Here is a 20655-nt window from a genome sequence, read left to right as displayed (position 1 = left end):
CAAGGAGGTTCGATCCTATGACCAAGGCACCTCTGGCAAGTGCCCTACCGACTGAGCCCTGGACTGGAAAGTAAATGCCATAGCCAACAAAAGATTTTTACTTGGAATTGGTCAGCTGGGTAAAACAAGCAATGCTGGACTAATATGATTAATAGGAACATAACTAGTTTTAATTATTACATATTCAGTTTTAATTATTTCAGTATGTATATTCAGTTAAAGTTAGGTTTCCATGCATAGACATCTGTATGGTTATGTTTTTAGCATTTACAACCTATCAACCAATTTTTTCCCCCCTTCTTTTTATCAACGTAGAAATAATTCACTATGTTGATTAAACAAACACTCCATTACTGGGGTATAGTTTCCAATTAGACTAATAACATCTGAAGGGACATATATATTTGTTAAGTACTTGATATGGCATCACTGCAAGGTCAACAGAGTGAACTGAGAAAACAAAGGAAAGCAGTGGGAGTAACAACACCCAAGTGAAGCAGAATAAAAACACAACATGCAGCTATCTAGTCATTCCCACAGCCTCCCTCCAGTATCTCTTAGTTCTTATTACAGCCTAGCTTTATTATGGTCACAGTATTACATATACCTCAGCGCATTTTAAATTATGGCCATTTGGTGTTTTTGACATTTGGTTGAGAAAGAGGAAACCCACTGCATGTGTGTGCAGAGCTACAAGAATTTTTTTTTTTAAGTTAAAGTGTTTTTTTGTGTATAACTACACTACTAGACCACAATGATTTATTCATCATCGGCTATTGAATGTCAAACATTTGGTAATTCTGACATATAATCTTAGAGAGAAAACCCTCTACATTTTTCTATTAGTAGCAAGGGATCTTTTATATGCACCATCTCAGACAGGATATCACTTACCACAGCCTTTGTTATACAAGTCATGATGCACTAGCAGGAACGAGAAATAGCCCAATGGGCCCATCGACTAGGTTCGATACAGTTTCTTTTTTAAATTTATTTCACACACACAAAAAAAAACCTTTGCTGGTCGGTCTAGACCCCCTGCAAATTTTCTGCACACATGCCTTCACTGCTGCCACTCCTAATGATAAAAGCAGCAAAGGATCTGTTATCTTTCCCACAGAAAGAACATTACAGACCACAATCTTTGATGTACCATTTGTGGGGCACTGGTCAGGACCTTCAACAGCTTTATTATAGCACTATTTTCCAACAGATGTAAAATATGCGGCAGGTATTTAATTTTAAATATTCTTTTCTTTTTGTGAGTGGGGTTTAGTTATAAATTGTTAAACATTTATACTGAAAATCTTAAAAATATTTGATGATTCAACTTAGCATTATTTGTTAGACTGTTACATTAGTCAACCACAATGAACAAAGGATGACAGGAGAGATGAAAGAGCTTAGGATTTTTGTTTATCCACTATGTTACATAGAGTACGTATTAGATTAGCTTGCCAATACAGGTATAGATATGTATTTTAGCCAATATGTTTTTGGTTAGTACTTAAATATAAATTTTACTGACACCAATGTTTAAATATCACACTGCAACATACAATACTAAAAAATATATATGCAGCCACATTTTACAATAGATGCATATAAAACATTACTTACAAAGGATGCATAATGAAAAATACAATACTTTTCACAGCATGCCACATTATTAAGAATGGACATCTTACTGATACTGGTTATACGACAAGAAAAACACCATTGAATACCGGTGGAATAGCGTGATGAGTTATCTCCCCTGGTTCCTCTTCATCATCGGGCTGGTCCAAGATGTAGTTGGGGTGTTCCATGAGCCAGCGTTCGGCATCTTTCTTCATGGGGGCCTCCTCACCTGTCAGTCTACTGCCATCCTCTATACATATCACAGGCACTCGACCCTCTGAAAAACAACATTAACGAGTGTTTAACATCACCCCCAGCTAACTTGTTAAGATCAGTGTTCGAGGTTAATGGTATCCCGATATCCCGGGGATACCAGAATTTAATTTCAGACTTCAAGAACCCAGTATCCTACCAGGATACCATATAATACTAAATTTTCAGGTGGCACACTAGATTTTGAAATGTTAGTATCCAACTGGGATACTAGCCAAAAATTTTAAGCTCGAACACTGAAGATGCATTTTAATCTTTAAACAGTTTTTAAAGTTTTAAAAACTAAAAACAAACCTGTTCTATTTTAACGTGCATTATTGGTGAAGACTTAAATGTCATCGCTTTTCAAAGAATAAACATATATTTTTTCAACTGCTTTATACTCTTATACTCTGAAAAAAAAGAAGAGAAAAAACGTTTGTTTTGTTTAATGACACCACTAGAGCACATCGACTTCTCATCGGCTATTGGATGTTAAACATTTGTAAAATTCTCCTATAGTCTTAAGATAGGAAACCCGCTACTTTTTTCCTATTAGTAGTAAGAGATATTTTATATGCACCATCCCACAGACAGGATAGCACATAACATGGCCTTGATACACCAGTCTTGGTAAACTGGCTAAAATGAGAAAAAGCCCAATAGGTCACCGACAGGGATCGATCCTAGACCAACTGAACATAAAGTGAACGCTTTACCACTGGGCTACATCCCAACCCTTTTTCCTCCATGAAGCAGAACACATTCGTCTCTATTGTTTAATATTGTTTTCTTTTTATCTTCACCAATTTGTTTTACAAACCGTTCATAAAAACAGAATTTTTTTTGTTTCTTTTGATGTCAAGCCAAATGGAAATTACTGATGAAAAAAACAATCCACCCTGCATCAAATAACAGTTGTTTTAACTTACCTGGGTCAAGACTGGACAGCAGTCGAGCTTGGTGACGTTTAGCAAGAGCTTCAGCCATAGCAAGCTCAGCCAATTTTTCAGCTTTACGCTTTCGTCCTCGGCGCTTCCGCTCAGGAACCAGCCCATCTGCCAGCTATTTGAATTAAATCAAGAATTCAGCTTTTAAAAAAATTATTTATCAGGAAATTGAATTTAATATCCAGTGAATTTTGAATGTTTTTGCATTTCTGTCAATATTTTATTAAGAATAAAATCTTTCAACAATTCTTAGATATTAAAGCATGATGCTAGTTACTTATATTTGCTATTAGTACTATGAAAAAAAAAGTGATCATTCAGGCTGGGTGGTTAAACTATTTCAAATGACAATGCATTTCTACCTAGAAAACCATGGGCGCTATGACATATGACCTTTCAAACATAACATTTCACCCGTGAAAATCATCAAAAACTTACAAGTTTAGCAGAAACTTGGGAAACATCCAACATACTAGGACTGTCTCCATTCTGAATACTCTCGTTTGGGGTCTGCAAAACACATATATTAAATAAATTACATATTGTGCCAAAACAAATCAAATACCTGTTAGTAAGTTGTCTGTCGACCTAAAACTGTTCAAATGCATAACTTCATGATGATGGTTACTAGTTTAGTTGTGTGGACTGTTGTCTTGGTTTCCGAGATCAGAATGTCTTTCCATGACGCATTTTGTAAACAAAACAAAGCTGATCTAATGCCCCTCAATAAAGTTATAAAAATTAATTTGTCAAATTACTACATTTCAGTATAAACACAGAGAATAAAACAGTAATCTTTTTTGGTGTCATTTTCTGTCTCTCTTATTAGTCAACCCCCTACGGTACTTATTATCAGGACTATAGGTCGTCCCATCCTTCTGTAAGTCTTTTTGTTAATAATTTCAGTTTGGTATGAAAAGTAAGTGTTTTGAAAATAACAAATAAAATTTGTGTGTGCAAGTTACAAAACAATCAGTTCAGAAATAAATAACCTGTAGTAAATTCCATATTATTAAAAAAGGCATTCCCTGTGGAACAGACTATAGCTCTGGCACTCGCGAAATAATTTCCTGTAATAGTTGTTATTTTATTAGAAAATAAATAGGTTTCTTCCATTTTTTTAAAGTTTAAAAACATAATTTGGCAAAATTTTCTTCTAACCCTGAATATGTAATTTTAGTCCTTACCTGTTGGTTGTGAAAATCTTAACAGCAAACTTGGGCCAGTTTCATTAATAGATAAACTGTAGCCTGCATACACAGACTTGTAAATACTCACCGGTACACTACTAGAGAGATTCATGGGTTCTGGCTGGCTTTCGTTGTCACTGGATGCAGCACTAGCAGCCGACTGGTTCAGCAACTGTTGTACCTGCGCAGCTGGAAACAATTATAAATAACACATCAGTGGAGATGTAGTTGGTGTAAAAATGTTTAGGGGTTCTAGATTTTTTTTTAATTCACTTGCCAAGGGGCCAGTGGATTTGAAAATTCAATGGCCATGGTGAAAAATTCACTTGCCCAATTTTAACTGTTGATAAAACAAAACAAAACCAGTAAATTAAAATAATTAACTTTTCATGTACATTTTGCATACTGAAATCATGTTTAATCAATTTGTCAATTTGCATAACAGACAGGCTCATTAGGCATACTTTATGATTTGTTTAGAAAAACATGCAAAGAATTTTCATCAGTTTAGAAATAAATTACCTATTTCAGGGCTCACCCTGGATCAAAAATACCTGTAGCCAAAATATTAGCCAAATGGAATTTTTATTAGCCATATTGAAAATGCTTTAGCCAAATTTGTTTTACGCAGTACTGTATAGAGTATTTGTATATGAATATGAAAATGTATCTTTTTCAGCTAATTGTGTACAAACTGGAATAAATAGGAATAACAAAACCTCAATTGGGGTAGGGGCAGTTAATATATTACTTAGATTTTTCAGCAGGAGTGGGGTGGGGTGGGGATGGGGTTATGCATTATCTTCAGAGTTTGAAGTCAGTACCCCATACACCCACTTCTAAGGCCTATGACATTAAATTAACAAACATACAGAAATATGGGGGGTGGGTGGATGTTTATTGAGGGTAGTTTTTTTTTTTTTTCTTCCTTTTTTCCCCAAATAAAAATTTGAGAGCTTTTTTTATATAGAGCTCATTATTTCTTTAAATAGCAATCTTTATGTTAATATGTTAATTTGATTTTTTTTTTTTTTTTTTTTTTTGGACCTATCAAATTCCCTACCCCGAACAATTTCATAATTTGTGCCATGTTGTTGATGTTGATTTCAGCGTCGTGTTAAATGCTTGTAATGATTTCTGCTTGCAAAATACCTCGGCTAAGAATGCCGACTTCACAGTATACTCCATTTATTTATATAAAAAGAAAAAGAAAAAAAAAAGTTAATAAATTAAAATTTGTGGTCTTTTTAAAATCCAGCTAACTTATTAAATATCACCTCAGTCTTACAAATTTATAGCTAAAATTATCTAACAAATATGATTATTGTAAACTACTTTTATTCAGTGTACATTTAAGTTTAACTGCAATTTGTATAAATTCCACATGTTCATTTCCCGCGATAGCGATCTGCATGCGTGCTCTCGACCATGGGTATGAAATTAACAAAGACAAAGGAATAAACAAAAACTGCAGTTAGGTATTCATTAATGCGAACAACTATTGTTTTTCTACAAATTTACATCAAGATTTACTTTTGTGTAATCGTATTGTTTAATGTCCGCAACGATGTCTCTCGACACACGGGTGTCGGCTGACTCTTAAGCGTGACATATATTCGCGCCGAGAGCTGTCCTCAGTTCAGCCAACGAATGTTCTTCCTAACGTTCGCAAACTATTTGATTAGTGTTCGTCATGTCCATTTGGTTTAACGTGAAGCGCACAAACCAGTCTTGCGAACATTTTGTTTTCGCTCGGTCTGGCTGAACTCGGCCCTTGAGATAGCCTACATGTCTTTCGGCCCTGAACTGGCATGTGTATTAAAATTGACATTAAAATAAGCAAACATTATAAGGCCTACGCTGAATTCTGCATGACACCATTTTTTGGTTACCGGTCGCGAGATCGCTATTACGCTAATTGAATATTTGGTATTATTATTATGTTTGAGGTGTCGGATAGATTATGTAACCGTTTGTTCACACCAGAAGACAGAAAATGGCTTAGCCAAAACTTTAGCCACTTGCAAATTTTATTAGCCATTTTTTGTAAAAATTAGCCAATGGCTAATTTGGCTACCGCCAGCGTGAGCCCTGCTATTTGTTGTGTTGTTTAACCAAACAATTTTTTTTTGTAAACCGTATTTAATTTCCAAAATGTTTACAGGAAAATCAGTTTACCTCTTTCAGGATATATGTCATATTTTCTTCTCCTCCCTCGACCTCTTTTCTGGAATGTCATTTTCAATCCCTCATTCTACAAATGGAAAACATTTCATTTAAACAATCCCATTTTTAATAACATAATATAATGATACATGCTACAATAAAACTGACTTTAACAGAAGACCTAATATGTTTATTTACACCAAGAATAAAAAAAACCTGGTCATTTTACAGGAAAAGGTTTTTCTTGAAAACTTAATAAATAAATAATAATTTATAATTAGTGTTAAATACTGGTGGAACCAAGATCATGCTGAAGATAGTGTCATTTAAAATACTAATAATAATAATAATAATAATAAATCTTTAAGCAACAGAATGTCACTTTAAACTTTATTACATCTTTAACATTAAAATGTCAAATTTAAACTGACAATTTATGCATATAAACAAGTATAAAAGTTTTGTGAAAAACAGACACCAAGCTGAATTAAAGCTAAAGCCATGCATGAGATACTGAACTGGCACCATGTCAGACGATACATAGCAAACTGATGATATTATATTAACTTATAGTCATGCTTACATTCAACTATTTAGGTCAGTTCATACTTCAGTGGCCAATTTTAAGCAAAACTAAAATTTAGGTCACGATATTGTATGTAATACATGCAAATTTACTTTAAAAATGTGGATTAGGTATGAATCAAAGCACAAATGAGCAATTAAATTGATCTACTATACAATTCACAAACAACCAATGACAAAACCACAATACAAGTGACCACACGTTAGAACCAAAGAAAACACCACAGGACAAGTGACCACACAATAACAGTACCCGATGAAGCACCAGAGCAAGTAACGACATGTACATTATACATTATAAACTGCATTACAGTAACAATGCCAGCTCTTCTCAATAATCAACAGTATGGAACACTGTACATTCACTTTCCCACAGACAGCACAGTTCTAACATTCACACAAGAACTAGATTTATAAAGTGGTCCTGCCGAAGTTAAAACACAGAACCCAAAATGTTACCATACTCAGTGGAATCTTATATTAACAAGCATTCCGAGAGTACACATCCCCTTACCATGTTCAAGGGCCATAACTATCAATAAAAGTAAAGTTTGTTTTATTTAACGACGCCGCTAGAGCAAATTGATTTTTTATCTTATCATCGGCTATTGGACGTCAAACATATGGTCATTCTGACACTGTTTTTAGAGGAAACCCGCTGTCGCCACATAGGCTACTCTTTTTACGACAGGCAGCAAGGGATCTTTTATTTGCGCTTCCCACAGGCAGGATAGCACAAACCATGGCCTTTGTTGAACCAGTTATGGATCACTGGTCAGTGTAAGTGGTTTACACCTACCCATTGAGCCTTGCGGAGCACTCACTCAGGGTTTGGAGTCGGTATCTCGATTAAAAATCCCATGCCTCGACTGGGATCCGAACCCAGTACCTACCAGCCTGTAGACCGATGGCCTGCCACGACGCCACCGAGGCCGGTCTAACTATCAATAAAGTCTAAACATTTCTCAATTAAAATATCACAATTACTGGCTATACCCACTGCATACAAATATTTATAAATAAGTATTCTGTGACAAGCTAAAAAAATATGTTCATTCAACCATTTTGCATTGCCTATGTGCCATTTTTCTGTTCATTAAAATACCACTTCACACTTCTGGAAACAACAAATAAAACACACTTCACACTTTGGAAAACAACAAATAAAATACCACCTCACACTTTGGGAAACAACCAATAAAATACCACTTCACACTTGGGGAAAACAGCCAATAAAATACCACTTTACACATGAGGAAAACAGCCAATACAATACCACTTCACACTTGGGGAAAATAGCCAATAAAATACCACTTCATACTTGGGGAAAACAGCCAATAAAATGCCACTTCACATGTGGGGAAAACAGCCAATAAAATACCACTTCACGCATGGGGAAAACTGCCAATAAAATACCACTTCACACTTGGGGAAAACAGCCAATAAAATACCAATTTACACTTGGAAAAAAACGGCCAATAAAATACCACTTCACACTTGGGGAAAAGCACCAACAGACTATCATGAGACAAATGACAACAGCAGCAGTAGTGAGGCAACATATGAGCAGGATGATGCGTGCCAGCAGCCTGGATGCAGCAAAACGTTGTCAAGTGCCTACCTCGGAGTATAGAACCTCAAAGTCCTTCTCACTATCCCCCCTCATCACCTGCTGAGGATCAGTCGCAGAATCGCCAGCATCAGAATCCGCTAGCGACTGGTCACTCTTTGGCACTGATGACCCCACTGGGGTACCGCTGCGAGAATCAAATGTCGTCGGAGGAAAGAACTGTGGTGGTGGCTGGCGGCGTGCAAAGGGCCACTCTCCGTTTTCGATAGTGTAACAGATATGTTCCAAGCGATGAAATACAACTCGGTCCTGAAAATAGTTCAATAAACTCAGCAAAATTAGTTAAGAGCCACTAGATATATTCGGCATTTTTCTTTATATATGGAACATTAAAATCACAACAACAAACATAGCATTACATGCACGATTATTGCATCCATCACTGGTAAAATTTACTCAAACAACATTTAAAAATAATCTGTGACTAAAGATCAAAGTTAACATAATATAACACATATTGGCCCATAATTCTGTTAAAAAAAATAACTTCATAAATTTTTAGTGAATGCTAATTCTTTAAAACATTTGCAGACCTACTAATTGTGATAGAGAGCATTAGCTAAAGGTAATGTACACACAGTTTGTGTTTCTAGTACCATAATCTGTGCCACTCTACCTTTGTTTCTTATATCTAATTAAGGTTCAAGCTTATCATGTCCTGAACATACACCTCAGCTACCTGGGTTGTCTGTCGAAGACGGTGCTTAATGATTAGTTGTTAGTAAATGACAAAATTGGTATAGTGGGGTTACACTTCCCCACAGATCCATTAGAACTTGCTCTAGGTGGTAACACGGTACAAGGTGCAAACCCAGTACCTGCCAATGCAATGGCTTAATCACTAGACCACTGATACTGGTTACATACCCTGCCTTTACTAGATCAAATGTTGTGCAACCCTTCCGTCAATGAATGAATGAATGTTTAACAACACCCCAGCATGAAAAATACATCGGCTATTGGGTGTCAAACTATGGTAATGCAAAAAAATAAAGTGATGATCAACATCAATATAAAAATTCAAGATTTAAATAAAAAACAGTGTAAAGAACTGTGCAAAAATTCAAATATCACAGATAGATACTGACTTTTACTCAAAACTTCAATTGTATCCCAAAGAAAACAAGGGGATTTGTGCTGTATTGGCCATTCTCAAAGAGAATGTTACACCCCTGCACCACGGTGAAGTTCCGTCAAGAAAGATATCCAATGTGAGAATTAAGATAGGTAAACAATGTGAGAATTAAGATAGGTAAACAGTGTGACAATTAAGATAGGTAAACAAGGTGACAATCAAGATAGGTAAACAACGTGAGAATCAAGATAGGTAAACAACGTGAGAATCAAGATAGGTAAACAACGTGACAATTAAGATAGGTAAACAACGTGACAATTAAGATAGGTAAACAATGTGAGAATTAAGATAGGTAAGAATTAAGATAGGTAAACAATGTGAGAATTATAGGTAAACAGTGAAAATTAAGATAGGTAAACAGTGAGAATTAAATAAACAGTGAGAATTAAGATAGGTAAACAGTGTAAGAAAATTACCTTTGGCCAGTCAAGAGTCGGACCCAGGACTCCCCCTCGTCCTCCCATCATGACCTCCCCCGGTTCCATGCCCTCCATGTCAATGTAGTTTTCATCAAGATACATTCCAGGATATGGCTGTGAAACAGAAAATGTCAAAGTTAAAGCACATTTGGCAATTTTTACAGTCTTAGAGAGGAAACCTGTTAAATTTTTCCATTAATAACAAGGGATCTTTTATATGCACCATCCCACAGACAGGATTGCACAAAGGAAGGAAGAAAATGTTGTATTTAATGACACACTCAACACATTTTATTTACGATTATATGGCATCAGACATATGGTTACGGACCAGACAGATATTGAGAGGAAACCCAATGTCGCCACTTCATGGGCTACTCTTTTCGATTAGCAGCAAGGTATCTTTTATATGCACCATCCCACAGACATGATAGTACATACCATGGCCTTTGGAACGAGAAATAGCCCAATAGGTCCACCGACCGTGCATCAACGAAAGCTTTACCACTGGGCTACGTCCCATGGCTTCTAATATACCAGTCGTGGTGCACTGGCTGGAGCGAAAAATGGCCACAGGGATCAATCCCAAACCAACCGTGCATCAAACAAGCACTTTACCACTGGGCTACATCTCGCCTCCTATATTTATTGAGACCAACAGAACTGAACCAGTATTCAGCCATCAAAAAACCCCTGTGAAACTGTGAACTCACTGGTAAATTCCTCATCATGTCCTCCTCCATCTTGACAATCTCGGGTTTCGTCTGCATCATGCTGTGGAAGTTTGACTTCTCACGCTCTAGCTGCTCCTCAACCTCCTTCTGCTTCAACTTGACAAATTTCTCGTTATCTTTCAATTCTTTCTCAAATTTGCTTTCCGTAGCAGATTCTTTCTGATCACCATTCTCTTCCACAGGTGGTACAACATCGTCTTTTTCCAGTTCTTTTATCAATTCAGAATTGGTGCATTCAGTCTTGATGTTGTGTTTCAGTTTGTCGTCGTCGTCTTCCATCTCGTTCTGCTCGGCTTTAATATCACATTTGTCTTTGTGTTCGTTTTCTTTCACTTCATTCTCATCCTGTGTCTTTTCTTCATCGGTCTCGTTTTTCACACCACCAGTCTCCTCTTTCACAACCGCATCAACCATTTTCTTCTTGACGACTTCTTTCTCATCCACAGTTTCTGTCTTAATGACCGGTTCCTTTTTGACGACTGCTTCATCAGTAGTATCTTCTTTTTCATTCTCATCAGTATTGTTAATTTCCTTCTTAACGTCTCTGTACTCTTTTTTCAATGGGCTGTCAGTTTCTCGTTTCACAATATCGTCATTTTCATCTTTGATTTTAGCACTTTTTTCGTTGATTGTATCACCATTTTTACCTTTAAGACAATTTTCTTCAGAACTGGAATGTTCCTCGGATTTGATTTTCTCAGATTTAAATTCTCCTACATCACCAAGTTCATTTTTCACTGGAGTATTCTCCATGGTATCAGACGGAACTTTCATATCACTCATCGACATTCCTGAACATACAAGACAGAGGAATCATTAGCAACAAATCAATTGAAAATATGGTCAAAGGTGTCAAAATCATGTATATTAGTTAACCAAATTTTGATTAAGACTATTTAAAATAATAATGTACAAACAGCATGGCAAAAGCACAACAGTCTACTCCAAGATAAAAATGGAACTGGATTTAAAAAAAAATATAAAATATATTATTCAAAATCACTGAATATTAAAGCTTTAGTTTTGACTCTATCCTATAATCCTGCTTACCATATTAATATAACTGCTTACCATATTAATATAACTGCTTAGCATATTAATATAACTGCTTACCATATTAATATAACTGCTTACCATATTAATATCAACTGCCTTGATGCAACAAATATTTGCCTCTTTTTTTCTTTTTGTTTAATACATTGTCTAACTAAAAAGTTCACTAAATGCCCTGCTTTCAATACTTTGATATGGTTAACAATGCATTTTAATGTTAGTTTGTTGTTTAACAACACCACTAGAGAACCTTGATTTATTAATCATTGGCTATTGGATGCAAACATTTTAATGTAACCTAAATTAACCACAGCATCTAAAATAAGTTGAGAAATGCACATTAAGGGTAAACCTTGATTTATTACAAATTCTTACATATTAACTTTGAGATTGCCACTAAGTGTGTCTGACTTACCTCCAGGCATACCCATATACATGCCAGTGTACGGACTGTTTAAACCTCCAAACTGTGGGTTAGCACCTCGGAGACCTCTTGAACGGAAGATCTCATGGAAGGAGAGAGTTGGGTCCCGCAGAATGTGGTAATCCGTTCTAGCTAGACCATGCCTGTAAAATAAGAGCATTTCCTATCTAAACATTTCAGTTTAACCTTCTGAGTACTGCAGACGAGATATCTCGCCCGACGTCACATCAGTCGACATACTGTACACTGTATACAGTGCATTCCCCAATTCATATTTACCACCGTTTTGCACATGACACTCACCGGAAATGAAAATATAATAAAAGAAAAAAAGATTTCTTTTCAAAATGGTGGCTTTTGTTTTGATTTTATCAATTGAAAATACTTTGAAATTTTTAGTTCAAAAAGTTGTTTTCGGGAAAGTATTTTCGCTTGACAACAATGGCAGCACGTCGCGGTCATTTTCAGTGATTGATAGCTGATTGTGACAGCAAACTTGATAATAAATTTGATCGTTTTACCAACGACAAAAATTACCAAATATTGCAATATGAATCGTAGTTGGGGTTTTAAAAAAAATTCTGGTCAGAAAACCACTGTTATCGGGAATAATGGACATAAATATTGGGACAGCTGGCCACAAATGCCCATAAGACAACGCAACTTTTTCGATTTTTTGCCTAATTTTAATCACCATTAACTGATCTAAAAATAATAAAAATTACAAAAATAATACTTATCAATTCATATATGAACTTTATTTCATGTATTTATGAAACATTTAAGTGAATATATGTGAGTAAATATTATAAACTTGTACCCACTCAACGTGGTTTTTGTTAAAAATTAATCCAGTAGTCTAAAGGTTAAATACAAGCCATAATTTCTATCTTACGAAAACCTTTTTAAAACGTTATTCTGACCACACATATGCTTAGATAATAACAATCATTACACATATACTCTTGCAACAAACTAGTTCATCTAGAGTAACATGCTCTTCTAAACAAAATTTCAATTAGGAATACATTAAACCAACAGTACCAACAGTACCAACTCCATTCCTCTCATTTCAACCTCTAGGTAACCTATGTCCCATGAATCAAACAAGGATGTACTTACATTCTCGTGTCAAAAACAAACTGTTCCTATACAAATAACTAATGCAACAAATAATGTAAAGACCAACAAAGGATTTTTTCTACATGAAAAGTTAATGATTGTTTTAACACCACCACTAGAGTATATATTTTTTTATGAATCATCAGCTATTAGATGTCAAACATTTGATTAAATTAACAGTCTTAACACTTTGAACCCTAAATTGATTTTTTTTTTAATTTCCTCCACCCTGGGCTCCCAGTAGAAATTCAGGACTTTTTAATTTTTATTTTCTCTTGGAAATTAAACACTGCCCAATTATGTATATGCCTGTCACCAAAACCTGTAGTGTCCCTAATCCACTGATACTGTTGATTATTTTCACTAATACCATGTCTCCTGACTCGCCTATGACAGTTGCCTTGCCCTCGCCCACAGCCATGCCCACAAACATGCACACTACTAAAATCACCTGCGCCTATGGAATCTTTATTTACGTCTTTCGATTCACTGTCATTTTTGTAATTGTTAACACAGTCAACATTCACACCATCTATTTCATCATCACTTTCAGTTTTAAAGTTGCTTTCATTGCCGTATGTGTCATTATCGAGTTCATCTTCATTGTCAGACATTATTAACTTTCTCGGCGCTGACATGCCCATGGTTCATATTTGTGGAAAAATACACTTAAAAATGCCAAAAAACTTCAGAAAATTTACAATGACACAAGCAGACAACTTCCACTAATACCTATGCTGTAAAACGAAATCTGATAGGTCGAAAATAATGCCTAACGGTTGGCAGACAGTTTGTTTACAAACAACACCACGTGGAAGCCAGAAAGGCGGCTTCTCGAGCATACGTCAAATGATGTCAAGCTGCAAAACAGGCTTCTCGGGTTCACAGGGTTAAAGGGAAAAACCACCTACATTTTCCATTAGTAGCACCATCCGATTGACAGGATTTTCATCATAAAGGCCAACTCAAATAAAATGATTCACAACCTGTTAAAACTGTAAAATCCACAACAAATCTAACAAAACCACAAATCTGTACAATGATATAATTGTGACAAAAAACAGACTTGTACAAGCTGATGTAAATCCAGCAGGTGGTCATCGAACCTCATACAAGAAACCGATATTGTTCAACAATACATCGCGTACCTTGCAGCACCAATGAGCAGTTCTTTGTCGTTCTTTCCACACTGCCACCATGACGGCATGTCGAAGGATGGCTGACACAGTTTGATGTGCTCGTCCAGTTTCGGGTGTAAGAGAATCTCTTCGCGGATCTTGTTGAGGAGGTCGATTCTCGCCAGGCAGCGACTGGCTCGCTCTTCCGATATCGGCTCCACGTACATGTTATGAGGGGGTTTGGCTGTAATTAACAACAATATGTTAATACAAATATATAGCATAATAGATATTAACAAACTGCGACACAAATGAATATATGAATATATTATGTTATGGTATTATGTTAATTCTTAAAGTTACATCACCCTGGTTTTGTGACTTGACCGATAAAATTAATCTCCACTGAAATGATTCAAACCTCATACCCAGTAACCAGGGGCTGTAAACTCTGGAACAATACCAACAGAGCTAAAAGGGAAACTCCCACTACCTACTGTTAGTAGGAATAACGAAAAATCTTAAAGCCGCACACCCTAGTTCCATCCAGCGAAAATAAATTATAATTTGGTTAATCTACAAACCTGTAACACACTTATATCACGTTTTTATCAAATGGAGTGAAAAAGCAGGTTTTATATCGATAAATACCATGGGAATCCCCATGTCCCAATTGCTTGAAATAATTTTGAAAGTTAGTATTCTGATGTCACCGGTGTCACCGGTAGATGTCGCTAGAAGCACAACAATGCCTACGTCACGACAAATTTCACAGAGTGCGCACAGACTTGGGGTGTGTTCTTTTCACCTCTCCTGGACATGTTCCAACTGTTCTGTCCTGGTTGTATCCCCTCTCCAGATATCGTAAGACTTAGCAAAATTATTGGTTTTAAGGGTTTGTAACGTTCTGTATTGAGACACTTACTTGTCTGAACTTTATTGTTACTGAAAATGTTCACGAACTGTGAAGAAAAATCTCACAAATGAACAAGCAAACGACAACAAATCGAATGTTGATTGCGCAAACCGTGCACGAGAAAACAAACCGAACCAAAAATGATAACGGTCACGTGGTATACCAACGTCTGTGACGTTTACACGGGAAGATTCGCTCTAAAAGTAGATTGGACCTCGCTTGCTTAACGGTTTTTTCTCAAGTGCACGCCTGTTGTTAAGAAATACAAAAAATGCATTTCGTGTTTTACAAACATCAGGATTACCAGGATTACCAAAAAGCACTTCAGGTGAATGGAAATGTGTATTCTAAATAATAAAATGTAAGTAAACTGCAATTTTATTTGTGAAAAAATGGGTTTAATAGCGAAAAACAACGCCGTAATGGTTAACAACTAGCCGTAACTAGGGCGTGTCCCTTTAATAATATTTACTGATAAAGAAAAATCATAGAACATCATTAGGATTTCCCCCATAAATAACTTAGTCTCAAGTCATACTTTTTAAGTCTTAAGTGCCCAAAACCTTCTCTTTTAACTTTTGTTGTTATACAGATGATTATGTATTAAATATCTTCCTGCTTTGTACAGAAAAGAAAAAATATAGAGAGGTTATTACAGAGTGTTTTTCGGTATCGTCAATATCATATATTAGGAATAAATATTGTATTATTTGAGCGTCTGGCGAGCATAATACGTTATTTTTATTCCTAATATATGATATTAACGATACCGAAATACGAGGGTAATAATCTCTTTATCATATAATCTCAAGCTTAATATAAAAAAAATTTGTAAACTGTACACGCAACTTTAATTCCAGTCCGCCATTACTAGATATTCAAATGACGTAAGAATATGTGGTGCTGTGTATTTTTGAATGGAAATAACGTCAAACTCGAATGACGTCATTTTGGATGTCCTTACATCAAAACAAACTAGGGCTTAATGTTTTTTTGTTTTCTGAACGCTGGACAGCTTTCAGTGTCAAATTGCCATTGAAATGTTTTTATTCGATGACTATGAATGCATACGTCAATTATGGAGTGTCACACAAGTACGTTTGCTTGAATGTCAATAAACCTAGTGCCGTGACCTCGATTAATTTACATCTAATTTGCTAAGTTATCAAATTCTTAAAGTATGTGATCTTAAAAATATCACATACTTTGATTGCACTGAAAATGTAAGATATATGATAAACAAACTTACCTTCATCAGTAGTTTTGAATTTGCCACAGACCCGCTGACACATGTGATAGAAGGCTTGGAAGTATTCCACCAATGTATCGTCATATTTCTTATCGAGACGCGCAAAGCAGCGGAATCTATCCCAACGGTAGCGGCCGGCGGCACGGTTGTACTCGACACCGAATGTAGACACCGTGCGGTAGAAGTCAGCTTCCTCTCGTCGGGACCATCGACTACACAAATTTTGCATTAATTTTTAATTAATATCCTTAAAATTTAAACATGAATAAAAAAAATACACACATTTTTATTTAAACAATGCTTTCCCTGTAAGGCTGCTAATTGGAATTGTGTAGTACAATAAGAAAAAAAGAGAGATGGATAAATAAATTAATTTTAACAGGGAATCTGGGTTTAAAGAGTTTTAAAACAAAACACATATTCTATATGGCTATGAATGGTTACTGAGGATCCAGGAATCTATAATGAATTAAGTCCAAATATAATTTCCAAAATGTTCATGCAACAATAATCTCATGAAAATTATCCTCCTCAAGTTATCTATCACTTAACTTTAAAAAGTGATGTCAAAAATCTATTTCATTAATAGCTTTGAAAACTGGCAAGTTGTTAACACAAAGTAAAACAATACCAAGAAATATCAAGAAAACAGACCGGTTCTACAAACATTAAGGCAGATGAGCACTATTAAAATTTGAAATTGAGTGTATCCACCCAGTCTTCACCTGACATACCTTTCATTTATATTTTAGCTGTAATCTATTAATGTATTAAAAAAAAGGGGGGGGGGGGGGGGGGGAGGGAGGAGGAAGAGGTAATTTCTATGGTTATAAAGCAGAAAGTTTCTCTCTAACATTTAGTGGGACAATGTATTAAACCAAATGGTAATAACAGACCTTTGATTTAAAATTTTTAGGGCAACACTTCTTCAAAAAGAACAAACAACCTCTTTAGATAAAACCAGTTTTGTTGGTTCTTTGAACAGAGAGAGGGTTAAGTGCTGGCTTACCTACTGGCTAGCTATTTAGTTTAATCGTGGTCAATTTGTTCCAGCTGCACAAAACTATGACGAACGGGCAAGTAGTAGGAGGCCAAATGCACCCATTAAAAAAGACTAATACAATATTAATACGAACATCGACACTAACTTCTGTAGATATTCCTTCTTTTTCACTTCTCTTTCCTTCAAAACAGCATCAGCTTTTTCTCTTCTTTCCATTTTCTGAAAAGTATTTAAAAAGTAAAATTATTGATATTTTTAAATTGTTGTAGCAACAAAAACAAAAAAAAACACAAAACAAACATGCAAAATGAGTATGTAATTTTAAAATGTGAACAAATTACTTCATATTTTATGTCAGCATTACATCATGCAGAGAAATAAATGTCGGCATACAGGTGGCCAAAGTCACCTGCTAATTTTATATCACTATTACTTCATACCTGAATATTCCTTTTTTTGCATATATTTTTTTAATGTCTTCGCAAACTGGACTGTTATCAAACATGTTAGCCTATAATATTATTGCACAAAAGTCATGAAAAGATGGCTAAAGCTTGATGGTAATTAATAAATGCCATCATTTCAAAGTAAACTTTAAATGTATTTTCATAATTTTAATGGTGTTGACATCATGCCATTTTTAAAAAAATCAGGTTTCTTAACACTTAAGCAAAACATGCAAAAATCATGGAAGTATAGAAGTATAACAGATGTTAAAATGGCCAAAGTAAGCATTCTGTCACAGAAATCAAGTGGATAAAACTCACCCAATTTAAATAGACATCTTTTAAAAACTACTTTGAAGTTAATATTCAAAATGAAGTTTACACAAAATACTACAGACAAACACAATAAACCATACATTTTTAAGGGATTATTTTTGTACATTCTTTGATAAAATTAAAATTACCTTTGCCCTTTGTTGCAACCGGAGCTGCACTTTCTTGTTGTTTCTTTGGTATCCTGTTACAAGTCGACGAAGACGCGTGTTTAGGTCTGAGACGGTCGGCCATGGCAGTTTACCAACTTCTTCAACTGCAACAAACAGAAAATGTGTTATTTTAAACTTCTCTCAACATTGTGGTAGCTAAAATACTTTAGTACTTTCACAAATCAAGTTTCCACATCTACTCGCTCCACCCCAAATAAATCTAAAGAAAAAACATACAAAATCACAAAATATCTAGGCTATTTCAAATGTAAATGATAAAATTACAGGAAAGAGCTGCAAACAAACATTGACATGACAAATAAATCTGTTATTCACATGTTGCTTAACAGACTCCTAAATTTAAAATAATATTAATAAAAATAAACTCTGTGAAATATGGGTAAATCTCTATAAAGTCTAATGTAATTTGTAACAGTACGTGACAAAGCTATACACAAAATTTCAGCTCAATATCTCAAAGCATTGTGAAAAAAAGTATGGAATTTTTTTCTTCTTATCTCCAATGTTAAAGTTCATGAAATATGGGTAAATCACCATGAAAGTTAAAACTTGAGCTTAACTGTACATGATTAAGCTATACATGTAATTTCAGCTCAATATCTCAAGGCATTGTGAAAAAAACTTCCACAAAACTATATGTGGGACATACAAACAGACAGAAGGACGGAGATAAAACCTACAGTCCCCTCCGGTTGTACTAGTAGGGGACTAAAAAAGTAACAGCCACATGACATGCTAAAATGTGGGTCAGATTACAACCCACCATTTGTTTAAAGGGTGATAACTCTGCTTGTGATAAAATAATGGTGAGAATGGCTACCTTCTTCTGTGGTTAGTTTCTGTGTTTTCTTGGCGGACTCTGGCGCTGAGCCGAGAGAAGCTTCCTCCTCTTCATCTTCATCCTTCAGATTCATCAGCTTGTCTTCCATTTCTTCTTCATCTCTGCACAAACAAATACCATGTGAGAATATCTGCATACCGTAGGTTCTACAGTATAACATATCACAGTGTGCGATTTTGGTTTAAAATGTTTAAGTGTTATAAGGACTCCCTGTTTGCAAATCTTTAGAGCCCACCACCAACCCAGCGAGCCCTGCCATGCATCTCCAGTAGAACAGAAGATACACTAAATGTTTTGCAGGAAACCATGGAAAAGATCACTATTCAAGACTGTGGTTTCCCAGGATTTTATAATATATACACCTCGTCATAAATATCGCACCACCCAATTTTGTTCACTAAGTAAAACTGGATCTTCAGCCTCATAAAAATGGTGCTTAGAAAAGCACATTAAACTGTTTATATGGCCTCATGTGAGCGTTCAGTCAGAAAATTTACAACACAAGACCGAATTTGAGCACTAAATGAGGGTTTAATTGTAGCAAAGTAAAGTTCACTAAAATCACCGTAAAATACGGTGAAATAAGTATGGCTGCCGGGGTCGTTACAACAGACACACAACACAGTTCACATTTCATTAATGTCAAACACACTAGTAAGGTCCACAATGACTGGCTAACTCAGTATCTGGTGTAACCGCCTCGCACTTGGATAACATGTTCTACACGCCTTCTCATGCTTGTCACCAGATGTCTGATGCTCTGTTGAGGGATCTGCTGCCACTCATCATGCAATGCATTGGTCAATTCCTGAAGGTTCTGAACTGGAGGATCCCTTGCTCTCACCCTACGTCCCAAAATGTCCCACAAATGCTCAATAGGATTTAGGTCTGGACTTCTGGCAGGCCATGGTAGTGTCTCAATGGCGTTGTGTTGGAGATGCTGAACAACAGCTCGAGCACGATGTGGTCTGGCATTATCGTCCATGAAGACTGGATGTGTGGCGAGAGCATGGTTATCGAAATGAGGCACAACAGCACCGTCCAGGATCAAGTTCTGGTACATCTGTCCATTCAGTGTTCCGGGAACTGTGATGAGGTCAAGTTTACAATCATAGGAACAACACCCCCACACCATGACGGATCCACCCCCAAATGGAACCTCAGCTTGAATGTTCCTCTGATCATATGCTGTGCCTCTCTGCCTCCAAACTCGTGCCCTCCGTCTGTATGATGCAGCAAAAATCTGCTTTCATCGGACCAGTGGATCCTTCTCCATGTCCTCAGGTTCCAGCGATT

At 35.9% G+C, this 20655-nt stretch overlaps 1 protein-coding gene across 3 annotated transcripts in view; it reads right to left on the bottom strand.

Moving 5' to 3' along the window:
- LOC121389006 (chromodomain-helicase-DNA-binding protein 8-like) overlaps positions 1-20655 on the bottom strand; it is a 104863-nt gene that overhangs the window by 13446 nt on the left and 70762 nt on the right. For 2 of the 3 annotated variants that reach the window (XM_041520596.1, XM_041520598.1), the window contains exons 30-43: positions 19339-19460; positions 18477-18601; positions 17700-17785; positions 16564-16775; positions 14429-14642; positions 12150-12301; positions 10661-11472; positions 9945-10061; positions 8385-8642; positions 6191-6266; positions 4101-4201; positions 3261-3332; positions 2805-2937; positions 1728-1897 (exon numbers count right to left, since the gene is read on the bottom strand). In XM_041520596.1, coding sequence (XP_041376530.1) covers positions 1728-1897; positions 2805-2937; positions 3261-3332; positions 4101-4201; positions 6191-6266; positions 8385-8642; positions 9945-10061; positions 10661-11472; positions 12150-12301; positions 14429-14642; positions 16564-16775; positions 17700-17785; positions 18477-18601; positions 19339-19460 — 2650 coding nt within the window. The remainder of the gene's footprint in view (positions 1-1727; positions 1898-2804; positions 2938-3260; positions 3333-4100; positions 4202-6190; positions 6267-8384; positions 8643-9944; positions 10062-10660; positions 11473-12149; positions 12302-14428; positions 14643-16563; positions 16776-17699; positions 17786-18476; positions 18602-19338; positions 19461-20655) is intronic. The other variant, XM_041520597.1, reaches the window with a different exon arrangement.

The sequence above is a fragment of the Gigantopelta aegis genome, chromosome 14 (genome assembly GCF_016097555.1).
Source record: "Gigantopelta aegis isolate Gae_Host chromosome 14, Gae_host_genome, whole genome shotgun sequence".
NCBI classification, from domain to species: domain Eukaryota; kingdom Metazoa; phylum Mollusca; class Gastropoda; order Neomphalida; family Peltospiridae; genus Gigantopelta; species Gigantopelta aegis.
This window is presented reverse-complemented; position numbering and strand designations above follow the sequence as displayed.